We start from the raw sequence: 27,455 nt of genomic DNA, 5'->3' as shown, positions 1-27,455 counted from the left end.
CAGTTGGTCAAGAACCTCATTTCAACTTTAAAATTTTCTCAGAACTTCATATTTCTGAATAAACAACTTATAAACTTGTGGTTTTGCTGCATTTGCCATCTTAGTGTGATTTTATCTCTTTGTGGTCATTTTGTGTCTCGTTTTGGTCATTTTGCATCACTTTGTCATCATTTTCTGTCTCAGTTCATCACATTGGGCATTTGGGGTACAAAAAATGACCCAGCAAACCAGAATGAGACACAAACTGTCAAAAACGAGATGCAAAATGCCCAAAGTGCAGTTTGACACAAAATTACCCAAAAGACATGTAAATTGTTCCAAAATGAGACACAAAATGATCAAAATCAGGTGAAAAATGACCATGGAGATGTAAAGCAATCACAACGAGACACAAAATTTCCACAAAGAGACTCAAAATGCCTGGAAATGAGGCACAAAATGACCAAAATTTGATGAAAAATTACCACAGAGATGCAAAACAACCAAAATGAGACAGAAAATGACCACAAAGAAACACATGTCCAAAAATGAAACTCAAAGTGGCTGACATTAGTTGAAAAATGACCAAAACTACCAAAATGAGGAACAAAATGTCCAAAATGAGACACAAAATGCACAAAATGATCGGATAAATGACCAAGGAGATGCAAAACGAACAAAATGAGACACACAAAATGACCACAAAGAGACTCAAAATGCCTGGAAATGAGGCACAAAATGACTATAATTAGGCGAAAAATGACCAAAACAACCAAAATGAGACACAAAATGTCCAAATATCCCATGAAAAATGACCGCAGAGATACAAAACAAACCAAAATGAAATAAACACATCACTGATTTTCTTTGTATTTCCTGTTTCCTGTCAGGTGGTCGAGACAAGAGAGGAGGACCAATCCTGACGTTTCCTGCCAGGAGTAACCACGACCGAATAAAACAGGAAGACCTGAGGAGGCTGGTCACCTACCTGTCCACGGTGCCCAGGTAACCTCACCTGTACACATTATCTAGTGATAAGATCAGATCTGAGTCTTTACTGGTTAAAATCAGTCACTTCCTGTTTAGATCTGAGTCTTTACTGGTTAATATCAGTCACTTCCTCTTCAGATCTGAGTCTTTACTGGTTAGAATCAGTCACTTCCTGTTCAGATCTGAGTCTTTACTGGTGTTGATCAGTCACTTCCTGTTCAGGTCTGAGTCTTTGCTAGTTAGAAGCAGTCACTTCTTGTTCAGATCTGAGTCTTTGCTGGTTAGAATCAGTCACTTCCTGTTCAGATCTGAGTCTTTGCTGGTGTTGACCAGTCACTTCCTGTTCAGATCTGAGTCTTTATTAGTGTTAATCAGTCACTTCCTGTTCAGATCTGAGTCTTTGCTGGTTAGAATCAGTCACTTCCTGTTCAGATCTGAGTCTTTGCTGGTTAGAATCAGTCCCTTACTGTTCAGATCTGAGTCTGTGCTGGTGTTGATCAGTCACTTCCTGTTCAGGTCTGAATCTTTGCTGGTGTTGATCAGTTACTTCCTGTTCAGCTCTGAGTCTTTGCTGGTTAAAGTCAGTTACTTCCTGTTCAGAACTGAGTCTTTGCTGGTTAGAATCAGTCCCTTACTGTGCAGATCTGAGTCTTTATTGGTGTTAATCAGTCACTTCCTGTTCAGATCTGAGTCTTTGCTGGTTAGAATCAGTCACTTCCTATTCGGATCTGAGTCTTTATTGGTGTTAATCAGTCACTTCTTGTTCAGATCTGAGCCTTTACTGGTTAGAATCAGTCACTTCCTGTTCAGATCTGAGTCTTTGCTGGTTAGAATCAGTCACTTCCTGTTCAGATGTGAGTCTTTACTGGTTAGAATCACTTCCTGTTCAGATCTGAGTCTTTGCTGGTGTTTCTGGTAAATCTGGGTCCTGAGAATCTTCTAAGAGCCTCGGTGTGTCTGAATTCTGTGGATCAGGCGCTGCTTTGTTCTCAGCATCAGTCTGAAAGCTGCAGTGTTTCAGTAAACGGCAGCTGAACGGAGTCCTCGAACGCAACACGGAGACTGAAGAGCATCAACTCACACTGAAGTCTGTTTGAACGACAATATCTAAGGAACTATCCATCCATCCATTATCTATACACCGCTTAATCCTCATTAGGGTCGCGGGGGGGGGGGCGCTGGAGTCTATCCCAGCTGACTCAGGTGAAGGCAGGGGACACCCTAGACAGGTCACCAGTCTGTCACAGGGCTACATACAGAGACAAACAATCACTCTCACATTCACACCTACGGGCAATTTAGAATAATCAATTAACCTCAGCATATTTTTGGACTGTGGGAGGAAGCCGGAGTACCCGGAGAAAACCCACGCATGCACAGGGAGAACATGCAAACTCCATGCAGAAAGATCCCGGGAAAGCCGGGACGCGAACCAGGGACCTTCTCGCTGCAAGGCGAAAGTGCTAACCACTACGCCACTGTGCAGCCCTCTAAGGAACTATTAAAGATAAAAACCTGAAATTTTCTTTGTTATTTCTCATCATGTCACTGATTGAGAATCTGACATACTGAACAAATAGATCCAATAATCTCTGATTGAGTGACTTGAAAAATAAAAAAAATATACTGAAGCTATCATGAAAAGTCAACAAAAAATTATATTCAGAAGTCAGCTAGTGATTTTTTCTGAACCACATGCCATTCTTGACAAGCATTGACTCATTTTATATGTATTATGAATCATTTTAGACATTTTCTTGGCATTTTAGACTAATTACAAGCCGTTTTGAACAACAATCTGCAATTATAAGCTTCAGTGCTAATATGGTTCTGGTTCTGTTCCAGCAAGGACACTTTTAAGAACTTAACAAGTTTCAAGTAGTTTTTTTTTTGACATATTTAACATATTTTTTAGGAAGGATTTTTGGCAATGTTGGATGTTTTTGTCAATTTAGATGAATTTTCACAATATTTTGAACATTGTTGAGCAAATTTGAATGATATTTGAATAATTCTGAACAAATTTTAGGTCATTTTTGAGAAGTTTTGACTCGTTTTGTGTGTATTATGAATCATTTAGACATTTTCTTGACATTTTAGACCAATTGCAAGACGTTTTGAACAACAGTCTGTAATAATAGACTTAAGTTGATGCTGGTTCTAGTCCACTAACATGGTTGTGGTTGTGGTTTTGGTTCTGGTCTGCTAACTGGTTGTGGTTGTGGTTCTGGTCTACTAACATGGTTCTGGTTCTAGTCTACTAACACTGGTTGTGGTTCTGGTTCTGGTCTACTAACATGGTTGTGTTCCACTAACTGGTTCTGGTTCTGGTTCTAGTTCTGGCTTAGTTCTACTAAACAGTTGTGTTTGTGTTCCAGTGACATGGTTCTGGTCCTGGTTCTAGTCTACTAACATGGTTGTCGTTGTGGTTCTGGTTGTGTTCTACTAACGTGGTTCTGGGTGTGTTTGTATTCCATGTGTGTTCCAACATGATTCTGGTTCTGGTTCTAGTTCTGGTTCTGGTCTACTAACATGGTTCTGGGTGTGTCCTGCTAACGTGGTTCTGGTTGTGTCCTGCTAACGTGGTTCTGGTTGTGTCCTACTAACGTGGTTCTGGGTGTGTCCTACTAACGTGGTTCTGGTTGTGTCTTACTAACGTGGTTCTGGGTGTGTCCTACTAACGTGGTTCTGGGTGTGTCCTACTAACGTGGTTCTGGGTGTGTCCTGCTAACGTGGTTCTGGGTGTGTCCTCCTAACGTGGTTCTGGTTCTGGTCTACTAACGTGGTTCTGGGTGTGTTCTACTAATGTGGTTCTGGTTCTGGTCTACTAACGTGGTTCTGGTTGTGTCTTACTAACGTGGTTCTGGGTGTGTCCTGCTAACGTGGTTCTGGTTCTGGTCTACTAACGTGGTACTGGGTGTGTCCTACTAACGTGGTTCTGGTTCTGGTCTACTAACGTGGTTCTGGTTGTGTCTTACTAACGTGGTTCTGGGTGTGTCTTACTAACGTGGTTCTGGTTGTGTCTTACTAACGTGGTTCTGGGTGTGTCCTGCTAACGTGGTTCTGGGTGTGTTTTACTAACGTGGTTCTGGTTCTGGTCTACTAACGTGGTTCTGGGTGTGTCCTGCTAACGTGGTTCTGGGTGTGTCCTGCTAATGTGGTTCTGGGTGTGTCCTGCTAACGTGGTTCTGGTTCTGGTCTACTAACGTGGTTCTGGGTGTGTCCTACTAACGTGGTTCTGGGTGTGTCCTGCTAACGTGGTTCTGGGTGTGTCCTGCTAACGTGGTTCTGGTTCTGGTCTACTAACGTGGTTCTGGGTGTGTCCTGCTAACGTGGTTCTGGTTCTGGTCTACTAACGTGGTTCTGGGTGTGTCCTGCTAACGTGGTTCTGGGTGTGTTTGCGTTGCAGCGAGGATGTGTGTAAACGAGGCTTCACCGTCATCATCGACATGCGAGGCTCTAAGTGGGATCTGATCAAACCTCTGCTGAAGACGCTCCAGGAGTTCTTCCCGGCCGACATCTGCGTCGCTCTGATCATCAAACCCGACAACTTCTGGCAGAAACAGAAAACCAACTTCGGCAGCGCAAAGTTCTCCTTCGAGGTCGGTGGACTTCAAATGAATACAGTGACTCACCTGGTTATTTTAGACATATTTAAAGTCTTTTTGGACCATTTTTAATCACAAGAACTGCATTTTCTCCAAGTTAAACTTTTAAAATGTGTCTTCTGTCTGTGTTTGTTCAGACCAGCATGGTGTCGGTGGAGGGTTTGTCCAAACTGGTGGATCCGTCTCAGCTGACGGACGACTTTGAAGGTTCTCTGGATTACAACCATGAGGAGTGGATGGACCTGAGGGTTTCTCTGGAGGAGTTCATGTCCAACGCCGTCCACCTGCTGTCCAGACTGGAGGACCTGCAGGTTCTAAAAGCTCTGAAACTAAAACTCCAAAACAGTAAAAACTGAAGCTCTGACAGGTTCTCTGTGTTTTATGTATTTTTTATAGGAGCTTCTGTCCAAGAAGGATTTTCCTGCAGATGTTGAAGGATCCCGACGACTCATAGAGGAGCACACCCAGCTCAAGAAGAAGGTGAAAGAAACACAAAGGACTCTTAAATAAGTCATAAAAAATAGATAAAATACTCCAAAAGGTATAAATAAATGGAGAAACAACTCAGTAAAACAACTCATTATGTCCATTTCTGTCATTTTGAACAAATTTTAAGTCATTTTTAGACCCTTTTCGAGTCATTTTGGATGAGTTTTAAGCCCTTTTCGACAGCGATTTGGATAATTTCACTAGTTTGAGCAGATTTTAAGTAATTTTGAACATTTTGTTGTCATTATAGACACATTTTAAGTCACTTTGGGCATTCTTTCTGTCATATTAGACATGTTTTAAGACATTTTTGACATTTTTCTTGTCATTCTGAAAAATTTAGGTCAATTTAGACACCATGTGAGTCATTCTGGATAGGTTTTGGGTCATTTTTGACACATTTTAATACATTCTTTTAATAATTTTGGATAATTGTTTTAATTATTTTACGTCATTTACAATATTGCTGTCATTTTACATGAATTTTAATTCATGTTTGACAGCTTTTGTGAAATTTTGGACAGGCTTTTATGTAACTTTAGACATTATTGTCAGTCAAAATTTACATTTATGTGGAAATTGTTGAGTAAAATTTTTATCTCATTTTGAACAAATTTTAAACTGTTTTGCTCATTTACCTATCATTTTGAAAAATTTAAGTCATTTTAGACATTTTGTGAGTCATTCTGGACAAGTTTTAGGTAATTTTATACATGTTTTAATTCATTTTAGACATTTTCTTGTGATCTTAAGCACACTTTAAATCATTTTCTTGCCATGTTAGTCATATTTAAAGTTGTTTTGGACAATTTTAAGTCATTCTCGATAGGTTTTGAGTCATTTGGACATATTTAAAGTCTTTTTGGACCAGCTTTAGCCAAATAAAAAGTAGAATAAGCTGCCGTTCAAACTTTTTAATGCAGCTTTAAATGACTAAGTGTGTTTTCAGGTTCTGAAGGCTCCGGTGGAGGAGTTGGACCGGGAAGGCCAGAGGCTGCTGCAGTGCATCCGGTCCAGCGACGGCTTTTCAGGGAGGAACTGCATCTCAGGTTCTGCAGACTTCCAGAGTCTGGTGCCAAAGGTGAGTCTCAGAGTTTTACTGATCATCAGGATCAATCTGACACTTTCAGTCTTCATTCAGCTTCATTAGAACCTGAGAGACTCTGCAGCTCGTTAGCGTCCCTCATTAGAGCTGCTCGTTAGCTCGTTAGCTCCTCGGGGAAAGCAGGGTCATAACACATGAAGAACACAGTGTACATGAGCTTTACAGACAGAATGCAGAGACATTAAAGCCTCATATGAGACCAACATGCATCTTTCATGTTTACGTCTGTTTCTGAGGGATTTTTACTTTAAAATAAACTGTGAGAAATAAAAACACGGAGCCCAGATTCTGAAATTTACAGCTTTATAAGGATATTTTTGGATCTACTAGAATATGCTGTGTCATTTAATTCCTTTTATTGTGGACTTTGTAAGTTTGTTACAGGCACAAAAAAGCAGCTATAAAACTAAATTGCAGGTAATGAAGAAATGTGTTTCTATGATTCGTACAAACTCTGGCACTGATTTGTCCAAAATAACCAAAAAATTGTCCAACATGTGAAAGAAACAAGTCAAAAATGATTCAAAAGTTGTCCATAATTATTAACAATTTGTATTTAAAGTGTTTAAAATGACTTGGAACTCATGCAGAGTGTCAGTAATTTGACTGGAATGATTCAAAATGTGACACAAATGACAAGAAAGTTCAAAATGACTGAAAGTGTGTCCTAAATGACTTGAAGTTGTTCATAATGACTCAAAAATCCTCCAGAACGACCAAAGAAACTCAAAATGACATAAAACATGTCCAGAATTACTCAAAAAATGCCCAAAAAAACTTAAAACTGAAAAAATGACTCCAGAAACCCCAAAAATGATTCAAATGTGTCCTAATTGACTCAACACTTTTATTGAGTCAAGATTTTTCCAAAGTGTCTCAAAAATTGTCCAGAATGACTCAAAATGGTCCAGATGAAAACAAATATCCAAAATAACATATTATTTAGTTTTAAATGGGTCCAGAATGATAATAAAATTCCCCAAATGACCTAAAAATGTCCAGAATAATTCAAATTAGTCCAACATTACTCAAAGATTGTCCAGAATTATATAAAAATCATCTAAAATGACAACAAATGTCCAAAATAACTTAAGATTTTGTTCAAAATGACTCCAGACATGTCCAGTATGACTTAAAATAGTTCAGAATGATTAAAAAATTGCCCAAAATGACATAGAATGTCTCCAGCATAACTCAGAATTCGCCCAAAATAACCAAAAAGTGCTTAAAATGACTTAAATCTTGTTGGGAATAACTTAAGAATTGTCCAAAATTACGTGAAAAAATGTTTAAAGTAGCCCAACATCTATCTTAAATAACTTTAAAATGGTCCAGAATGATTTAAAAAATGGCAAATGTCCAAGATGACATAAAAGTTTCTTTAAAATGACTCAAAACTTGTCCAAAATTACACAAAAATTGTCTAAAATGACAACAAACATCCAAAATGACTTAAAGTTTTGTTAAAAATGACTCAAAACTTGTTGTGAATGAATCAAAATGGTCCAGAATGATAAACAAATTGCCCAAAATGACTTAAAGCATTGTCAGAAATTACTAAAAATGACCCAGATTGACCTCAAATTGCCTACAACGATTCAAATTTATCCCAAATGGCTCAAACATTGTCCAGAATTATGTCTAAACAAGACTCAAATGTTGTTTAAAATGACAACAAATGTCCTAAAGAAGTTAAGATTTAGTTTGGAATGACTTAAAACTCAAATCTGCAGACTTTTTATGTGCTCAAAAAGAAGCTTTAATACAACACTAAAGGAAAAAAGGAACCAAAAAGAATAAATTTGACTCTTTAAAAGACAAACTCTGTATTTCAGGTGGCAGCTCAGACGTCTGTCAGTTTAAAACCCACAGTAGAAGTTGTGTTTTATTAAATCCTGTCTGTCTCTCCTCCAGGTGGCCAGTCTCCTGGATAAGCTTCACTCCACCAGACAACATCTGCACCAGATGTGGCACGTCAGGAAGCTGAAGCTGGACCAGTGTTTCCAGCTGCGACTGTTCGAGCAGGACGCCGAGAAGGTGAGGCGCACCTGTAGGAGCTAACGCTGGGCAGAATGTCCAAGATGACTTCAAGAAATACTTAAAGTCTGTCTGAAATGACCAAATAAACGTCCACAATGACTGTTCAAAAAGTTGTTCAAAAGGATTTAAAATATCTAAAATTACTAAAAATGCCCAAATTGGCTCAAGATTTGTCCCAAAAAAGGAAAAAAACCTAAAAAAACTTAATTTTATATATATTAAATATTAATTCAACTTAAAATGTGTCAAAAATGACCAGCAAAAGTCCAAAAAATGTTAAAGATGAATTATAATTTGTTCAGAATTACTCAAAAAAGATTAGAAATCACAAAAAATTGTCCAAAATTATTACATGCGCCCAAATTGACTCAAGATTTTTCCAAATAAAACCAAAAGATATCCCTAAAAAGTTTCCAAAACCATGTAAAACATGTAAAAAAAATGTCTTAAAACTTGTCCAAAATGGCTTCAAACTTGTTTAGTGACTGAATATTTGTTTAAAATGTCTGAAAAATGTACAAAATGACTCCAAATTTTTCCAGAATTACTTAAAATGGATCCAGACTGACTCAAAATCTGTCCAAAAGTACTTAAAATGGGTCTAAAAGAACATAAAACTTGTAAAAATCATCTTAAAACATGTCTAAAATGGCTCCAAGCCTGTTCAATGACTTGAAATTTGTCCAAAATTATTTAAAATGGATCCAGAATGTCTCCAAATCAGTCCAAAATGACCAAATAAATGTCCAGAATGACTTAACATTAATCCAAAATGCTTGAGAACTTTGTCAGAAAACAAGTTTTAAAGGGATAATAGGACTAAAATAACTCAGTAACAATCTAAGTTTCAAGTTAAAAGTTGGACCAACTCAACACTTCACAGTAAATGAGGCTTTCCTTCTTGTTGTCTGAGGCTTTTATTGTGAAGGAGCCTTGGTAGAAACTGTCTTTAATCCTGAATCAAACCTTTATTTTTAGATCTCTGGGTTCTTTACGTTCTCATCCTGATTCCTAAACTCCTCCAGGACAGTTTTTATTTCAGTATCTGAGGACTTTAAGGTCAGTCGTCGTCATTTCCTGGAATCGTTGCTTCACTCGCTGATTAGCTGCAGTCGTGAGCGAATGTTTGGATTCCATTCATCATTAACATACCAGCGTGTTTACAACAACAACATCACTATTCCTGCTTCATTCCAGAGGCTTTATATGGAAACAGCAGCTTCTGTCATGTGCAGACTCAAAGTTTAACCCTTTAAATCCTGTAGAAACATCCATCTGATGCTGGCTTTAAAGGTTCAGCGAAGAAATTAACTGTTGTTCTGCTTCATTACTGTCACATTTAGTAGAGCTGCATATTTCTTTTTCCCAAAATACCAAAACAACCAAAAAATGCTTGAAATGATTCAAATTTTTCCAAAATGACTTAGAATGTGCCCAAAATTGCCCGAAAAGTAGCTTAAAAATGATCCTAGATAATTTAATATTGTTTGGACTGACTCAAAACTTGTTCAAAATTTCTTAAGAGTTGTCCGAAATTACTGTACAATGTCCAAAATTACCTAAAAATGCCCAGAATCGTTAAAATTGGTCCAGGATAACTCACAAATTGTCCTAAATTATATAAAAGATGCTCAAAATGACTCAAAAATGGTCTAAGATGACAACAAATGTTTGAAATAACTTCAGATTTTGTTCACAATGACTCAAAATTTGTCCAGTACGATTAAAAACTGTTCCAAATTACCAAAAAATGCTTGAAATAATTAAGTTTTTTCCAAAATGACTTGAAAGATGTCCAAAATTATTTGGAAAATATCTAAAGTAGCTTAAAATTGATTCTAAATAACTTTAAAATGGTTCAAAATGTCTCAAAAATCATGTAAAATGACAGCAGATGTCCAAAATAACTTAAGATTTTCTTCAAAATGACTCAAAAGTGGTTCATATTTATGTAACAGTTGCCCAGAATGACTCAAAAACCATCTAAAATGACAACAAATGTCCAAAATATCTTCAGATTCTGTAGCAAATGAGTCAGAACTCGTCCAGAATGATTAAAAAAATATTCCCAAAATGACTTGAAATGTGTCCAGAATGATGAGAAACGACCCAGATAAGGCGTCAGAAGGTAAAACCAGCAGCTATACTGGAGGATCTGAACCTGTTTCCATCAGATCTGCTGGTGTTTTCTGGTCCTGGTTGTTGTTGTTGGTTCAGACTCTCGGTCAGAAACCTTCAGTAAATATTTACTGGGAACCAAACAGACAGAAAACAACAGTTCTGTCCTCGTCGGTGTCGTTCTGAGGCTCTGTGGGGAAGAAAAGCTCCAAACTCTGGGGAAAAAAAAAACCTGCTGCCGTCACCATGGCAACCACACAGCGACCGCTAACCGACCCTGACCCGAAAACATCGATTCAAACGAGCGCGAAGGTCGACGAAATGGTTTAACCACGTTTTACTTCACGTGTTTTGACTTCAAACAACCATAACTTTAGCAGAGTTCAGGTCGATTAAAAGATTCTTCTTGGGTTTTTTCCAGTTTATTCGACCATGAAAGTTCATTCCAAGTAGTTTCAACCACAAAAAAATAAGTAGAAATCAAGTTTCTTTCATTTATTAAAGGTGTTTTGTTCAAATAAAGACACTTAACCTAAAAATGAAGCTATACTGGCAGATTATATCTCATTAACTGGGCGTAAGTTTGTGTTTTGGGGTTGGACTGACAACTTTTATCAAAAGCGTTTATTGTGACACCTGGGACTCGGATATTGCTGATACTGGGGTCTTTCCACCTCAATTCACCAATTTTTTTTTTTTAAAAAAAAGAAGCCCACCTGAGGATCTTCAGTTTGACTGGTTTTATTTTAAAGTGCTCTAAAACTACAAAAGAAAAACGTCCAAAATAACCAGACTGTGTTCAAAATGACTCAAAAGTTGTCCAGTATGACTCAAGTTGGTCCAGAATGATTAATAAATTGGCCAAAATGACATAAAATGTGGCCAAAATTTAAAAAAAATGTCTAAAAGAGCTTAAAATGTGTCCTAAATAACTTTAAAAAAATTTAAAATGACTGAAAATGGTGCTGGATGATTTTTAAAAAATGACAAAAAAAATTACATAAAATTTGGTCAAAATTACTCAAAAATCATCTGAAATGACAACAAATGTCCAACTTTTGATCAAATGACTCAAAGCATATCCACAAATGCTCAAAATGATCCAGAATTCTTATTAAAAATTGCCCTAAATGACTTAAAATGAGTCTGGAAAGACTCAAAAATGGCCCAAAATTGCCAAGAAATGCTTGAAATAATTAATTTTTTTTCCAAAATTACTTTAAATGTGTCCAAGATTACTCAAAAATGCCTAAAGTAACTTAAATGTGTCCTAAGCAATGTTAAAATTATTCAAAGTAACTTTATATTCCAAGAGTTGCCTAAAATTACTCAAATATGTTCCAAATGACCCGTTTAAGATTCTGGAATAACCAAACTTCCTGCTTTACTGCTTTTTTCTTCTGCTATCTGACTTCAGGTCGAACTTTCAAAATGTAAATCCTTAAGTCTACAGTGTAGATGTTCTTAACGCTGCAGTTTGATGTTTGCAGATGTTCGACTGGATCAGCCACAACAAGGAGGTTTTCCTTCAGAGCCACACTGAGATCGGTCGAGGATACCAACATGCTGTGGAGCTGCAGACGCAACACAACCACTTCGCCATGAACTCCATGGTACCAACAACGCTAAGTCTGGCACTGTACAGTCATGAACTAAAGCTTACGTCCACTAGTAAAGACCATGTCTATCTCTGCAGTCTTGACTTTCCAATGAATCCTATAACTCTGGATTTCCCATGATGGAATCATTGAAATGCAAAAACAATTCTCTATATTGGTTCTTTCAAAGATTTATTAAAGGTCTTTTGGAAATCTTGGGTCAAAAATATACAAAAAGCAACTTGAATTATGAGTTTTGTTGATGTAGAAAGTTGTGTTGATCTAATTTTCTTAGTTTTATGGCCTCTTAGCTTCCCCAGAGTGATTCCAGTCGACTACAGCTGCTGACTCCTCTGATCCAGTTTAAATAGAACCCATTAGATCCACTTTGGGGTTCAGATGGAACAAAACCTGATCAGAAATCTGTTTGGACCAGAGAAGATGAGGCCTTTAATCCCAAGAACACCAAACCTACCATCAAGCATGGAGGTGGCAGTATCATGCTCTGGTTCTTTCTAGAAGTTCTTCAGGACTGGTTTCAGACTGGATGTTGGACTGGCTCTGGACTTTCTTGGGACTGGTTTATGTTTGGTTCCAGTCTTGGTTCTCCTGGTTTTGGATGTGATTTAAAGTTGGTTTAGGATTTATTTTACTCTGGATCTGGTCCTGGATGAGGACTGGTTTCAGAGGGTCTTGGACTTTTTCAGGAGTAGTTTAGGTTTGGTTTTGGTCTCGATTTTGTACTGGTTTTAGACTCCTTTAGGACTGGCTTCAGACTGTATTCGGACTGGTTCTGACTGGTTTAGGTTTCATTTTGGTCCTGGTATTAGACCTTTTTAGGACTGGTTTAGGACTGGTTTAGGACTGGTTTCAGACTGCCTTGGGCAGGTCTTTTATTAACCCCAAGAACACCAAACCTACCATCAAGCATGGTGGTGGCAGTATCATGCTCTGTGGAACTGGAGCTTTACACAAAGTAAATGGAATAATGCAGAAGGAGGATCACCTCCACATTCTTCAGGAAAACCTAAAACCATCAGCAGAAGGTTGATCTTGGACACAGTTGGATGTTTCAACAAGACAATGAGCCCAAACACACATCAGACGTGGTAAAGAAATGGTTCCATCAGGCTGGAATGAAGGTTCTAGACTGGTCTCCCCAAAGTCCTGACTTAAACCCATCAAGAACCTGTGGATCATCATAAATTCAGAGTTCTAGGAGTCATTGGAGACTGAAGACTTTCATGATAATCATGGTCTTTACATGTGGATTGAGACTTTAGTTCACATCTTTAGATCCAGCAGACTAACTTCCTGTCTGTGTGTTTCTTCCAGAACGCCTACGTGAACATCAACCGGATCATGTCGGTGGCGAGTCGGCTGGCCGAGGCCGGACATTACGCCTCCACGCAGATCAAACAGATCTCAAGTCAGCTGGATCAGGACTGGAAAAGCTTCGCTGCCGCGTTGGACGAACGATCAACTATCTTAGCCATGTCATCGGTGTTTCACCAGAAGGCCGAACAGGTGAGACACAAACAGACCGCAAAGACACACAAAACAACCACAAAAAGACACTAAACAACTATTAAAAGACCCAAAATGACCACAAAGAGGCTTAAAACAGCCACAAACAGTCAGTGAACCATCACTGGTTGTTCAGACATTATTCTAATAATACAATAATAAATATTTCCACTTCCTGCTGGCTGCTGATTGGCTGTTGCTCTGATCTGAGTCTCTCAGCGGTGACTCTTGTCCAGACTATAAACGGAACATTTTCAGTCGTCTGATTGTATTTAATGGATCAAACCGCTGCGCTGCTGATTGTGGAGCGTTGCCATGGCAACAGATGGGCTTTGTTTGATTCCTGCTGGATTCCTGACATTAACTACGAGTGTTGGGCAGAAAAAGCAGGAGATAAAAGAGGAAGTAGAGGCTGGATGAAGCCTGGAGAGAAACAGGAAAACACAAAGGTGTCGGGATGAAGGATGAACAAGAGAATGAAAAGTGGCAGCACAACAGAAGAGATAAATGTTAGAGCAGAGATGAGACAATATTCAGAAATATACAGCAACAATAATACATTTATCATTAGTGCTGCAGCTGGCGGAACCAAAACTCAACACAAAGAGACACAAAATGAGCACGGAGACGTAAATACATGAGAAAATGACACAAAACAGCTACAAAAAAATGAACAAAACTACCACAATGAGACACGCAATGACCAAAAACGACCACAAAAAAGCACAAAACAACCACAGGGACAACAAAGACAGGAAGAAGACTTAAAACAACCACAAAAAGACACAAAAGAACCACAACGAGGCGCAAAATAAATACGAACAGGCACAACATAACCAAAAAGAGACAGAAAACAACACAAAATGTCCACAAAAACACAAAATCAATACAAAACGACACAAAACCACAACAGAGATACACAACTAACACAGAGAAACACAAAAAACACCACAGAGACACAAAATGGCCAAACAAATACACAAAATGACCACAGAGACACAAAATGACCAAACAAATACACAAAATGACCACAAGACACACAACTGTCCCAGTTAAACACAAAATGACCATAAAGACATACAAAACAACACAAAGAAACACAAAACCATAACAGAGACATACAACAAACACGAGACACAAAACTGTCCCAGTGAAACACAAAATGACCAAAAAGACATCCAAAACTACATAGACACAAAATGACAACAAAGACTCACAACAAAGAGACTCATGACCACAAAGAAAAACAAAACATCTACACAACGACACAAACTGAGTGCAAAGAGACACAAGTCCACCTCAAAAAGACAAAAAGCGACCACAAAAAGACACAAAACCACAATAGAGACACACAACAACCATAAAGAGACTCGTGACAACAAAAAAATACAAAACAGCCAATAAAGAGACACAACGCCACAACAGAAACACAAACCAACACAAAGAGACACAAAAAGACCACAAGACACACAACTCTCCAAATTAAACATACAGTGACCATAAAGACATACACAACAACACAGAGAGGGACAATGACCACTAAGAGACACAAAATGACCACAACGAGACACACAACTGTCGCAGTGAAACATAAAATGACCATAAAGACACACAAAACAACACAAAAAGACACAAAACCACAGCAGAGACATGCAACAAACACAAGGGGACTGAAATGACCACAAATAAACACAAAACAACCACAAAGAGACACACAACTGTCCCAAAGAAACACAAAATGACCATAAAGATGTACAAAACTATACAAAGAGACACAAAATGACTACAAAGAGACAAAAAACCACAACAGAGATGCAAAACTGTCACAATGAAACACAAAGTGACCACAAAGTGATTTTTAAATGTTGTTGAATGTTGTTAAATGTTGTGTGTTTGTGTGTGTTCAGTTCCTGTCGGAGGTGGAGGCCTGGTGTAAAGTCTGCAGTGAAGGAGGTTTACCGTCTGAGATGCAGGAGCTGGAGATCGCCATCCACCGACACCAGAGTCTGTACGAGCAGGTGACCCAGGCCTACACCGAGGTAAACCTAGCATTATTATGGGATGTAGAGCCCTACACCGAGGTAAACCTAGCATTATTATGGGATGTAGAGCCCTACACAGAGGTAAACCTAGCATTATTATGGGATGTAGAACCCGGGCCTACACAGAGGTAAACCTAGCATTATTATGGGATGTAGCACCCAGGCCTACAGCGAGGTAAACCTAGCATTATTATGGGATGTAGAGCCCTACACAGAGGTAAACCTAGCATTATTATGGGATGTAGAGCCCTACACCGAGGTAAACCTAGCATTATTATGGGATGTAGAGCCCTACACCGAGGTAAACCTAGCATTATTATGGGATGTAGAACCCGGGCCTACACAGAGGTAAACCTAGCATTATTATGGGATGTAGAGCCCGGGCCTACACAGAGGTAAAGCTAGAAACTGGAATATACTGAGTACTAAAGGAAACAGAGCCAGTATGGGGCTCAAAAAGAAGGAAATATAACATGTTGGTGCGTTAAACTGATGATATTTTCTGTCTTTGATCACAAAACTCAGCTTTCTCCATTGATTTTCTGTTTTAAAGATGTTTGTCACGTAGGATTAAAGTTGGGCATTCAAGGACTGGCTCCCAAATTCTGATTCCAAAAGAGGAAATTTAATGAACAGCTGATTGTAGTGATTGCAGGTCAATTCAGTTTGATGGTTGGGTATCCACAATGAGTTTAAAAACTGTCCAAAGTGACATAAATTGGTCCAATATGATGAAAAAATGTAAAAAATTACTCAAAAATGGTTCAAAATGTGTCAAAAATGGCTCAAAATATCCCAGAATTTGTACAATGTGATAAAGATATGTCCAAAATAAGTAATATATGGTCCAATATGACAAAAGTTGTCTAAAGCAACATAAAATTGTCCAAAATTATTCAAAATGTGGTCTTTGTCACAAAACTATCCAATGTGACTCAAACTATCCAAGAATGTGCACAATGTTGTCCAAAACGACTAACAAATGGTCCAATATGACAGCAAGTTGTCCAAAATAACTCAGAAATGGTTAAAAATGACTTAAAAATGGTTCAAAATATCTCAGAATGTGTACAATGTGATGAAGATATGTCCATAAGTAACTATCGAATGGTCAAGTCTGACAAAAAAAGAAATGGTCCAATGTGACATAATTGACTCAGAGTCACCTGTTTCTGCCCTAATGTTTCTACCTGTCCTTCACCTAATTCCTGTTTCTACTGTTTCTACCTGCCCTTCCCCTGTTTCTATCCATCCTTCATTTGTTTCCTGTTTCTACCTGTCCTTCACCTGTTTCTACCTGTCCTCCTCCTACCTCCTGTTTCTACCTGTCCTTCACCTACTTCCTGTTTCTACCTGTCCTTCACCTACTTCCTGTTTCTACCTGTCCTCCTCCTACTTCCTGTTTCTACCTGTCCTCCTCCTACTTCCTGTTTCTACCTGTCTTATTTCCAGGTGAGTCAGGACGGGAAGGCGCTGCTGGACGTCCTTCAGAGACCTCTAAGTCCAGGAAACTCTGAGTCCCTCACAGCGACGGCCAACTACTCCAAAGCAGTCAGTGTCCATCTACCAGCTCATCATATTCCCTTATATACATGCGTGATTTAAACATGTGATTTAAACATGTGTGGTTTAAACATGGGTGATTTAAACATGTGTGGTTTAAACATGTGAACTCCTCCTGACAGGTCCACTGCATCCTGGACGTGGTCCACGAGGTTCTGCACCATCAGCGGCGTCTGGAGAACATCTGGCAGCACCGGAAAGTCCGACTGCACCAGAGACTGCAGCTGTGTGTCTTTCAGCAGGACGTCCAGCAGGTAAAACGCCAAGAAAATGTAAAAATAAATCAATAAAATGGTAAAAAATGTAAAAAACTGTGGAAATAAAATCAATAAAATGATAAAAATGTAAAAAAGTGGAAATAAAATCAATAAATTGATAAAAATGTTCAAAAAAAACCCTGTGGAAATGAAATTTAAAAAACTGATAAAAATGTGAAAAACTGTAATTCAGAAACAGTTAAACTGTAAAAACACACTGGAGAATGTAAAAAACACTGTAAAAATAAAATTTAAAACATTGTTAAAAATGTTGAAAACTGTACCAAAAAAAGCAAAGCAACACTGTGGAAATAAAATAAATAAAATGTAAAAACTGTTAAAAAAAAAAAAAAAAAAAAAACTAAACGGTGAAATTCAGAAACTGTAAAAACACCAAAACACACTGGACATGTAAAAAGAAAAAAAACTGTAAATATGCAATACAAAAAACTGGAAATAAAACAAAAATACAATGTAAAAAACGTGAAAAGAAAATGTGAAATTCAGATACTGTTAACTGTAAAAACACAAAAAAACTTAAAAGAGACTAATTTCTTTAAACTTGGAAATAAAAATATAAAATGTTAAAAATGTAAAAAGGTGTGAAACTCAGAAATTGTAAAATACAATCTGTAAAGAGACTGAAATGTAAGAAAAACTATAAAATACTGTGAAATTCAGAAACTGGTAAACTAAAAATACAAAAACACACTGTAAAGTGACTAAAAATGTAAAGAACTGTAGAAATAAAACAATAAAATGTTAAATATGGTGAAAAATGTTGAAAAACTGAAATTCAGAAACTGTTAAACTGTGAAAATCCCGACAGCAACAAACAAGTTTCCTCTTCTTTCACTGATTTTATACTTTGTACTTTACAAAAATCCTGAAATCAAAAAGCATAAATCTGGTGGTGGGGTTGTCCGAAAAAAATGCTGGAATATTATAAAGTTTAAAACCTGCGCTGAAAAACTATGAAAACAACAACAAATATCTGTAAAAGAGTATTTTTTGCTGATTAAATGCAGTAAAAAAGTGTAATTTTGACTGTCTTATATATGTAAAAATACATGAATAACACAACATGAACAAAATAACGTGAATAAAATGATCCAAAAATGACTAAACCTTGTCCAGAATGAATCAGAAATATTGGAAACTGTCTCCAGATTGAGTCGTCGTGTTTAAAGTCAAAGACAAAGAAAGACGTTTCTATGTGGCCCCAGAGGGAACGTTTAGGAGAAACTAGAAGATCATAAATCCAGTAAAGCTGAACTCTGGTCCGGTCCTCTCTTCATGCTTCAGTCTGGATTAAACCCCAGAGACCAGAACTAGAACCAGAACCAGAACCGTCCAGTAAGGTCCATAAATCAGAGAAAGCAGGACTGATTCCCTCCAGAGAGGAAGACAAAGGTTTGGTTTGGACTGAAGCTGGAGATCCGTCAGAACCGACCAGAAACTAAACGTAGAGAACGAGCTGCAGGAAGTTAAAGAAAGAACCACAGGAAGAAGAAATAAAAGCTCAGACAAATTTAACCCTCGTGTCGTCCTGCGGGTCAATTTGACCCGTTTTAAAGTTTGAAAATCTGGAAAAAAATATATTTTCACAGTGAAACTTGTGATGTCCACATTTTCAACATTTTGGGGAAATTTTTGAACATTTTTTGGTGGAAAAAAAGGAATGTTAAAAAATTTACAGTCAAATGTAGTAAAAAAACAAATTCCTATTCGTAAAAATACAATTTGTTTTGTATTTCACAGCTACAAAACTAAAATCTGACTGCATTTTCATTATTACATGAATATAAATAGAAAAAAAACAACATAAATAATAAAAAGCAACATAAATAGTAAAATGACACCATAAATAGTAAAAAAAACAACATAAATAGTAAAAAGAAAAACATAAATAGTAAAAAAACAACATAAATAGTAAAAACACCCCAACAGCCAGTAGAATTGATCAGTTTGAAGCTGCTCTGAGCTTCATTCTCTCTCAGGTCCAGTTTCATCTCTTTTATTGTTAATTCATGAAGTCTAAGGGTTTGGTTGGTTAGGTTTTCGCTCCTGATCTTCACCTGAAGCTGTTTCCTTCCTTCAGGTGATGGACTGGATAGAAAACCACGGAGAGGCCTTCCTCAGCAAACACACCGGCGTCGGTAAATCTCTGCACCGAGCTCGAGCTCTGCAGAAGAGACACGACGACTTCGAGGACGTTGCTCAGGTGAGTTTACCTGAAAACTGATTCTACTGCTTCTGTCTGGACTCCAGCTCTGAGCTCCGGTTCTTCTGGAGCCACTCGGTTGTTTTTTAAATCAATATCCACTTTTTTTTTTGCAAACATCTGTAAGTAATCTTCCTGATTAATCCCAAATTTCCGAGGCGTCCGTAGCGGCCGGTGGAGGCCTGAACTCAGGCCGGTTCTAACCATGTATGGTCTCCTCTAAGGTCTGCAGGAGATCTTATCCAGCCTCAGCCTCACCGCTGCTCTCTGTCAAACTCAAGTTCTGCCTGGAAAGCAGAAAAAACACGACACAGGAACACATCTGGGCAGAGAGGAGGCTTCTGAGCAAAGACTTTTATACTACTTTGTTAGATTTCCAACGTTAAGAGCGGCTGGTTAAAACCAAAAGCTGCTGAACTTCTTCATCAAATCAGGTTTATTTATGTAGAGATGTTTTAATTCTCAACAATCTGAGATGAGCAAAGAGCTGAACACGTTGTAAAGGAGGAAACAATGAACACATACAATAGATAAGAATCCAGGCTAAACTGAAGTCAATGTGAACAACAAAATAACAGCTAAACACAACGACAGATTCCGTGGTTGTAGTCACTGAAATTATACCATCCAGAGAGGTAATGTAAGTACTTCTGCTCTTCATGTAAATATGAATATTATAGATGAAATCAGCTAAAACTGATGTAAAACACCATTTAAACCCAACGCAGGGTTCGGGTCGGGGTGAGGATTGAGTGGAGTCACAGCTTCCTGTTTTGGACAAACGGCACAAGGACATCATTCTGCACGACTCCGACACTTAACAGCATTTACTGTTTTATGAGAAATTAGGAATATATCAGCGTTTAATCGACAAAACTCCAGCAGATGATGATTATTTTGAAAGGGGCTATAATCAGTTAAATGGCTTGGCTGATAAATCGGTCGGGCCCTAAAAAACAGTTCTACAGGGAGGGAATTTGCAGTTACATAAGTTTCTGCAATGGAAAACAGCTTACATTTTTTTTAAAAAGTCAGTAAGTTATGAAGGTAAAACAGCCTCAAATGAACCCTAATAAACAGAAAAACTGTCGCAGATACAGCAGGAAAAATCTCACACAAGCAACTTTAAGCCTTAATCTAAATAAAACTGCTATGTTTCGCAAAAATTCATCCTTGGTGCAGTTTTCACAAAGTAGGAAATGACATATAGAGACCAAAACAGTTTGTCGCACCAGGATGTAAACATGTTTATCTCTGCTGTAAAGTGGGACATTTTAACATGGGGGAGTCGGATCACTTTTGGAGCCTCTAGTGGACATTTGAGGAACTGCAGTTTTGGTACTTTTCAGTCCTGGAGGTTGTAGCTTGTACCTAAACCAGATTATGTCCTTTTTGACTCCTAAACATGGTTCTTCGGGGGCATGTCTTGCAGTTGCACAAGTTCCTGTAAAGTAAAACAGCCTGAATGAAGCTAAAACAGCCTCAAATGAACCCTGTTAACTAGAAAAACTGCAGCAAATACAGCGGAAACAATCTCACACAGACTACCGGCGTCCTAATGAAGGCAGTGAAGGTTCAAACAGACACCGTCGACAGCTTACGCAACCAAACAGCAACTACATTCTCATCCACAGAGCCTCTAACGAGAAGAATCCACAGCAAACGCTGTGTCCAGTATCGAACAGCTCATAAAGCTCAGTTCATGCAACATCTGTTCTTCGGCTCGACGCTCCACATCGTCGCTTAGATCTGCTTAAACCGTTGGGTTGGTCTGCAGCTGGAGCCCTGGAGGCCTTTGAAGTGGAGACGATTCTCTGAGAGCGTTTGATGCCGTCCTCTATTGAAGCTGTCAGTTGTCTGATTTAATTAAAGTGGCTTAATGCTGGGATAGCTGTGTGACTTGACAGTGGAAACACAAAGACAAACAGCGTCTTCTGTGATCGGGATCATTGAATCTGTCGGAGCAGTTTAATACGTCTACTTTCCTTTTTTTCCTTCTTCTTCTTTCTTTTGAATCCTCGAATTGTTTACCGCGCCGGTCGATGGAGGTTCAGTGATGGGATAATCCTGTAAAAGAGTGAGTGTTAAGCCTATAAAGAGTAGTTGTGTAATCTGATGTTTACACTCTGGATTAGGATTAACCTCGTAGACTCTCCCTCTGCAGTTTTGTTGCTAAAATCCTCCATTTATTAACATTAATCATTTCATCACACGCTTAAGATACATGAATATGAAGCGTGTTTACTGACATACATGTGGGAGAGTTTGCTCTCCATGTTAGCGTCCTTTAACCACCATTACTGCTGAGTGAAACTGAGCTCTCCTCATCTGCGTCTGATTATGTGCATCTATTAGAAGCAAACATCAAACAGAAACTCTCAATAAACTCTTCATCATCCAGCCTGAAATCTTAAATTCCTCCAGGGAGCGTCGATGCTACATTACGTGTTCTGCTACCAACAGGTGGAAGGTGATTTAAAGGTCATTAAGACATCGAAGCATGCTTGGAAATGCTAAAAAATAAATAATATAAAAATTCTGTAGCTCAGGTTTCCGTAGGCTACTGTGGAGGCCAGTGGAAAAAAAAGGTTTTACTAACATAGAGGCCAAAGTTATACTGTTCAGGCTAAAAGAAATGCTAATATTGTCTTATTAGGATAATGTAGCAGCTAACATTAGCCTAAATATAATAATAATGTCAACATTAGCCTTGACATTATCTCTTCAAGGCTAATGTAATGGCTAACATTATTATGCTGCAGTCATAGCTAATGTCATAGCTAGCTAATGTAGCAGCTAGCATCTGCATTTTTGCCCTTTTTGAATTGAAAACACAAAGATGTATGACATTATAGCACTGCATGTAATGGCTGCATTAGCATCAGGTGCTAATAGTTTTATGTTATTTAAATAATTAATCTGTGTTCAAAGTCAGGTTTCTGCTTCCTGTCGTCTCTCTGCTTTAATCCTCACACTGAACCAACGCAGTCATGCAGCAAAGTGCAATAATCTCTTGTAAATTATAACCCTTGTCTTCAGACTAATCCCTCCACCATGTGAAACATCCACCCTGGAATAACTGTTTTTGTAGGGCAGAACATCTCAGACCTAATGTGTTTCCTGAAGTAAGTCAGATATTCCAGATCATCTGTTGTATTTACCAGCAGAGACCGACACTAATCCTGATGAATGCTGGGAGCTTTAATGCTCAGGCAGGATTTAGTCCTTTTTTATAAGAGATGGAGGAAGAAACGCTGCTGATTTACAAAAAACAGGATTAACATTTTACTACGACATGAGTACGTGTGTTATTCCTGTCTAGTGTAAATGTCATTAAACTAAACCAGATACAGTCAATCCTAATACAGACAGATGTGGATGCTAATGTTCAAGCTAATATGAATGATTGTGGAGAGATATCATTTTAAACCCCAGAAATAATTTAATAAAACGAATCCCTAACCATAAAACAACCGTACATTATATAGATTACTAACATCCTGTTTAATCCAATGTAGACAACTCACAACATTCACTGTTTTGTTTTTTTTAAATTGAATTTCAGGACTTTATATTGCAAAAATGAACAAAAAGTACCCAAAAGACCCTCAGATTCAGCAGGTTAACATATAGTAGGTCAAACAAACAAACAAACAAACAAAGAACAGTTTATTCTCTTTGTTTCAGAACACATACACTAATGCTGACAAGCTGCTGGAGGCGGCAGAACAACTGGCTCAGACTGGAGAATGTGACCCAGAAGAAATCTACAAGGCGGCCCGACACCTGGAGGTCCGGATCCAGGACTTCGTCCGGCGGGTCGAACACCGGAAGCTGCTGCTGGACATGTCGGTCTCCTTCCACACCCACACCAAAGAGGTGAGACGGTTTTAATTCAGCCACAGAGACTCATCACAAAGAGTTTTCATTCTGAGCTAACGGATCTTCACATCTGTCCAGCTGTGGTCGTGGATGGAGGAGCTGCAGAAACAGCTGCTGGACGACGTCTGCTGCGACTCGGTGGACTCGGTCCAGACTCTGATCCAACAGTTCCAGCAGCAGCAGACGGCGACGCTGGAGGCGACGCTGAACGTGATTAAAGAAGGAGAGGAACTCATTCAGCAGCTCAGGTAATCACCAGGTTATTAATATTAATATTTATGATGTTATTAGAGAGCGGAGGATTTACTCAGCGACTCCACTGAGAGCATTCATACTTAAAATGTCACTGAAAAGTCACATTCATGCAGCAGACCTGGGAAGATTACTAATATATGAGCGTTTCTATCCGGTTTGTGAATGCTAATTGTAGCATAAATTTAAACTACGTTCATTTTTCAGCTTTCTTTGAGGTGGGAATCAGATAAAAAAAGACGTGTATACTCTAGTTTCTCAAGTTTCTGTGTTGCTGTTGTTGTATTTCCTAATTGAAAATAAGTAATTTGTGAGATGTGATTGGAAAATTTTATTTCTATGTTGAAGAGTGTCATTACGCAGTGATGCTCTGCTCCCAGTGCTCCTGCAACACTCCTAAAATAAAATTACATTTAGTTAAATAAATGAAACAAAATATGATAAAACAAATAAATCAATGATAGACATAGAGATGAAGGGCAAAACAGAAGTCAAAATTCATTATAAACAGCATAAGGAAGTAATAATTAAGTATTGAACATTGAATAGACGAAAATATATAAATAAGTGAATTAAATCAATTTAAAAACATGAGTTCTGAGAATAGTTATCAATAAATAAAATCACTCAAATCAATCACTGTGTAAATAGAGAAATCAATAATTAAAATTCATTTTAAGAAGAGTAATAAATAAATAAAATCCATCAAAAGATGTGGAAATAACATTCCACGTCTAATTCTTTAATGAGTAGAAATCTAAATGTTGCACAGATTTTATCTGTAATTTGATGCTAGTAGAATAATAGTGCCTCAGTTTGATTGTACGAAACGGAAACAAACTCATAAATAATAGAAAAACACCTTAAAATCAATTTAATTCAGTTTTATTTAGACACACAACTGGATTTTCCAGTACTGAACAGAGAAACACAACAAAGCAATTGCTTTATTTAGAGATTTTTAGAGCAACAGGAACTCTGGATTTGCTGCAGTTTGTTGATAAATTTAGCTAAAATATCTCCCCCATGTGTTTTTTTTTCTTTTTGCAGAGATGCCGCCATGTCCACCAACAAGACACCACACTGCAGTTCCATCGCTCACATCCAGGGGGTGCTACAGCAGCTGGATGAGGCCCAGGGCCAGATGGAGGAGCTGTTCCACGAACGCAAGATCAAGCTGGACATCTTCCTGCAGCTGCGCATCTTCGAGCAGTACACCATCGAGGTCAGAGAGTTTACGGGGTCGGTTTGTCTTTGTCCAAAGAAAACAAACTGAGAACGCATCGTTTTGAGTAGCTTAGCTGTAGACTTTGGGGTTTTATTGAATGTAAAGAAGAAGAAGAAACAAGTCAAAATGCTGTTTTACCTCCACATGATCCAGGTTTTTGCTGGTAGAGTCTAAAAATGTGATAATTTTAGATGGAGGCCGTCTGTGGAGGGACATCAAGACTGCATTATAAGTGTCTGATAAGTGTCTACAAAAATATTTATAGCTACTTTCAAAACAAATTGCTCATTGACTTACTTTCAGCAGGTTTTTCACGCATTGAAATGTTCATTTTATCCAATATTGCAGCTTGTGAATCAATGACATGATGAGAAATAACAGAGAAAACTTCATTTTTTTTATCTTTAATAGTTCCTCCATATTAATGTTCAAAGTGTAAGAAAAAAACCTGCTGAAATTGGATCAACGGGCAACTTTCTAAAACAAATTATCTCAGAAAGTATTTGATTCATCAAGCTAAAATTCTCCACATATCTTTAGAAATATTAAGATTTCATGCAGTAAAAATTTCAGGCAAATGTGAGGTGTTTGAGGTGAAATGGTTTTAAAAATGTGCAGATTTTAGGTGGAAGTTGTCTGATGAGGGACGTCAAGACTGCATTATAATGGTCTGATAAGTGTCAACGGACAATTTTAAAAGTTGCTGTCTCAGAAAGTATTTCACATATCAAGCTAAAATTTCATAAATATCCTTTTAAATGTCCAGATTTCATGCTGCAGAAAATTCAGGCAGAGCTAAGATGGTTGAGCTGAAATTCTTTGAGAAATTTCATCATTTTAGCTGTCTAGTGAGGGACATTAAGACTGCATTATACATGTCTGATAAGTGGTAGTAATAGTTCCTGAGATATTGTTCATAACAACCTCAAATTTCAAAAACACCTGCTGAAGGTGGGTCAACAGGCAATTTTTAAAATGAATATCTCTGAAAGTATTTGATATATGTAAATGTTTGTGAAATTTTGCAATTACCTTTCAAAATATTCATATTTTATGCCTTAAAAAGTAGAAAAATAATAAGAAACGTGGATTTTGAGCTGAACAACGAGTTAGGACGCTTTCTTTTACCAGCTGCTTACAGTATTAATCCTGTTTTTTGTTGGCAAAGTCTGAAAATTCGATGATTTTAGGTGGAAGTTGGTGAGGGACGTCAAGACTGAATTATAAGTGTCTGACAAGTGTCAACGCACAATTTCAGGAAGTATTTGATATATCAAGCTAAAATTCCCCAAATATCTTTAGAAACATCAAGACTTCATGCTGTAAAAATTTCAGGAAAATGTGAGATGGTTGAGCTGAAATAGTTTTAAAAATGTGATGATTTTATCTTTCTAATGAGGGACGTGAAGACTGAACTGTAAGTAGTAGAAGAGATATTGTCGTTCAAATCCTGCTGAAAGTAGGTTGATGGGGAATTTCGAAAAGGAATATCTTTGAAATGATTTGATTTATGAATGTCAAAGTTCACAAATATCAACATTTTATGCTGTTAAACACAGCGAAACATTAAAAAATCAACATTTTATGCCGTAAAAAGTAAAAAAATAGTAAGAAATGTATGGATTTTGAGCTGAGTAACAAGTCAGGAAGCATCGTTTAACCAGCTGCCTTCAATATTACAGTTTTTCTCAATTGATAAGACACTGTTGCTGAAAAATAGCACACATTCCCCAACACACTGCACACTATTTTTTTTATTTGAACACAATTCACAAAGCACTGCACACTTGTGTCAAAAGCGCACTTTTTTGTCAAAATCTGAACTTTGTTTTCAAAATTAAGACACACGAAGCAAAACTAGGACACTGCAGTGCTAAATACAAAACACTCTTCTCTCACTCTGTTTTCACATGAAGTGTAAAAAAATTATACAGTCCTCAAAAATGACAACTTAAACACAAATGCATCCTATAAATAAATCAGAGACCATTGCAGTGCCTGACTGTACATTATAAAATAAAAATAATGTTAGACAAAAAAATACTGGACTGCATTGTACACAGTACAGTATGTAGATATTTACACCACGTCTGCATTAATTCTTTCAGCCTGGTCAGACCTCAGGACCTCATCAACATCACAAGCTATGTTTTCTCTGGAAAGAAAGACCTAGTGTGTCTGATCCAGCCCTGACATGCATCAACAGAAACATCACCACATGCCAAGACCACTGATTGATAGAGATTTTCCTGAATGTATGGCTGCTGCTCATATACCTTCCACCTCCATGTAGAGAAGAATTCTTCTATAGGATTCAGAAAGGGACAATATGGTGGCAGAAAAACCACAATAACCTGAGGGTTCGTATTGAAACATTCCTGAATCAATAGTCCTCTATGAAAACTAACATTGTCCTAGATGTATTCATGTGTATCATCAGAATCCAACTGAAAAACTCGCTGGAACAAACGCACACAAAACACAGAAAAAGTCAGTCATGTACACTTTCTGTAATTTTACCAGCACTTGTGAATCAGAATTATGCATTCGATT

The 27,455-nt window shown here is 37.8% G+C and overlaps 1 protein-coding gene across 2 annotated transcripts in view; it reads left to right on the top strand.

Moving 5' to 3' along the window:
* The window catches only part of kalrna (kalirin RhoGEF kinase a), a 167,934-nt gene that overhangs the window by 38,144 nt on the left and 102,335 nt on the right, over nucleotides 1-27,455 (top strand). For both annotated transcript variants that reach the window (XM_055014947.1, XM_055014946.1), the window contains exons 3-17: nucleotides 870-984; nucleotides 4,379-4,571; nucleotides 4,715-4,888; nucleotides 4,974-5,057; nucleotides 6,016-6,147; nucleotides 8,086-8,208; nucleotides 11,820-11,942; nucleotides 13,263-13,454; nucleotides 15,362-15,493; nucleotides 16,949-17,047; nucleotides 17,182-17,313; nucleotides 19,418-19,540; nucleotides 23,228-23,419; nucleotides 23,501-23,670; nucleotides 24,725-24,899. In XM_055014947.1, coding sequence (XP_054870922.1) covers nucleotides 870-984; nucleotides 4,379-4,571; nucleotides 4,715-4,888; nucleotides 4,974-5,057; nucleotides 6,016-6,147; nucleotides 8,086-8,208; nucleotides 11,820-11,942; nucleotides 13,263-13,454; nucleotides 15,362-15,493; nucleotides 16,949-17,047; nucleotides 17,182-17,313; nucleotides 19,418-19,540; nucleotides 23,228-23,419; nucleotides 23,501-23,670; nucleotides 24,725-24,899 — 2,159 coding nt within the window. The remainder of the gene's footprint in view (nucleotides 1-869; nucleotides 985-4,378; nucleotides 4,572-4,714; nucleotides 4,889-4,973; nucleotides 5,058-6,015; nucleotides 6,148-8,085; nucleotides 8,209-11,819; nucleotides 11,943-13,262; nucleotides 13,455-15,361; nucleotides 15,494-16,948; nucleotides 17,048-17,181; nucleotides 17,314-19,417; nucleotides 19,541-23,227; nucleotides 23,420-23,500; nucleotides 23,671-24,724; nucleotides 24,900-27,455) is intronic.

This window comes from Amphiprion ocellaris, chromosome 11 (genome assembly GCF_022539595.1).
Source record: "Amphiprion ocellaris isolate individual 3 ecotype Okinawa chromosome 11, ASM2253959v1, whole genome shotgun sequence".
In the NCBI taxonomy this organism is placed as follows: Eukaryota; Metazoa; Chordata; class Actinopteri; family Pomacentridae; genus Amphiprion; species Amphiprion ocellaris.
This window is presented reverse-complemented; position numbering and strand designations above follow the sequence as displayed.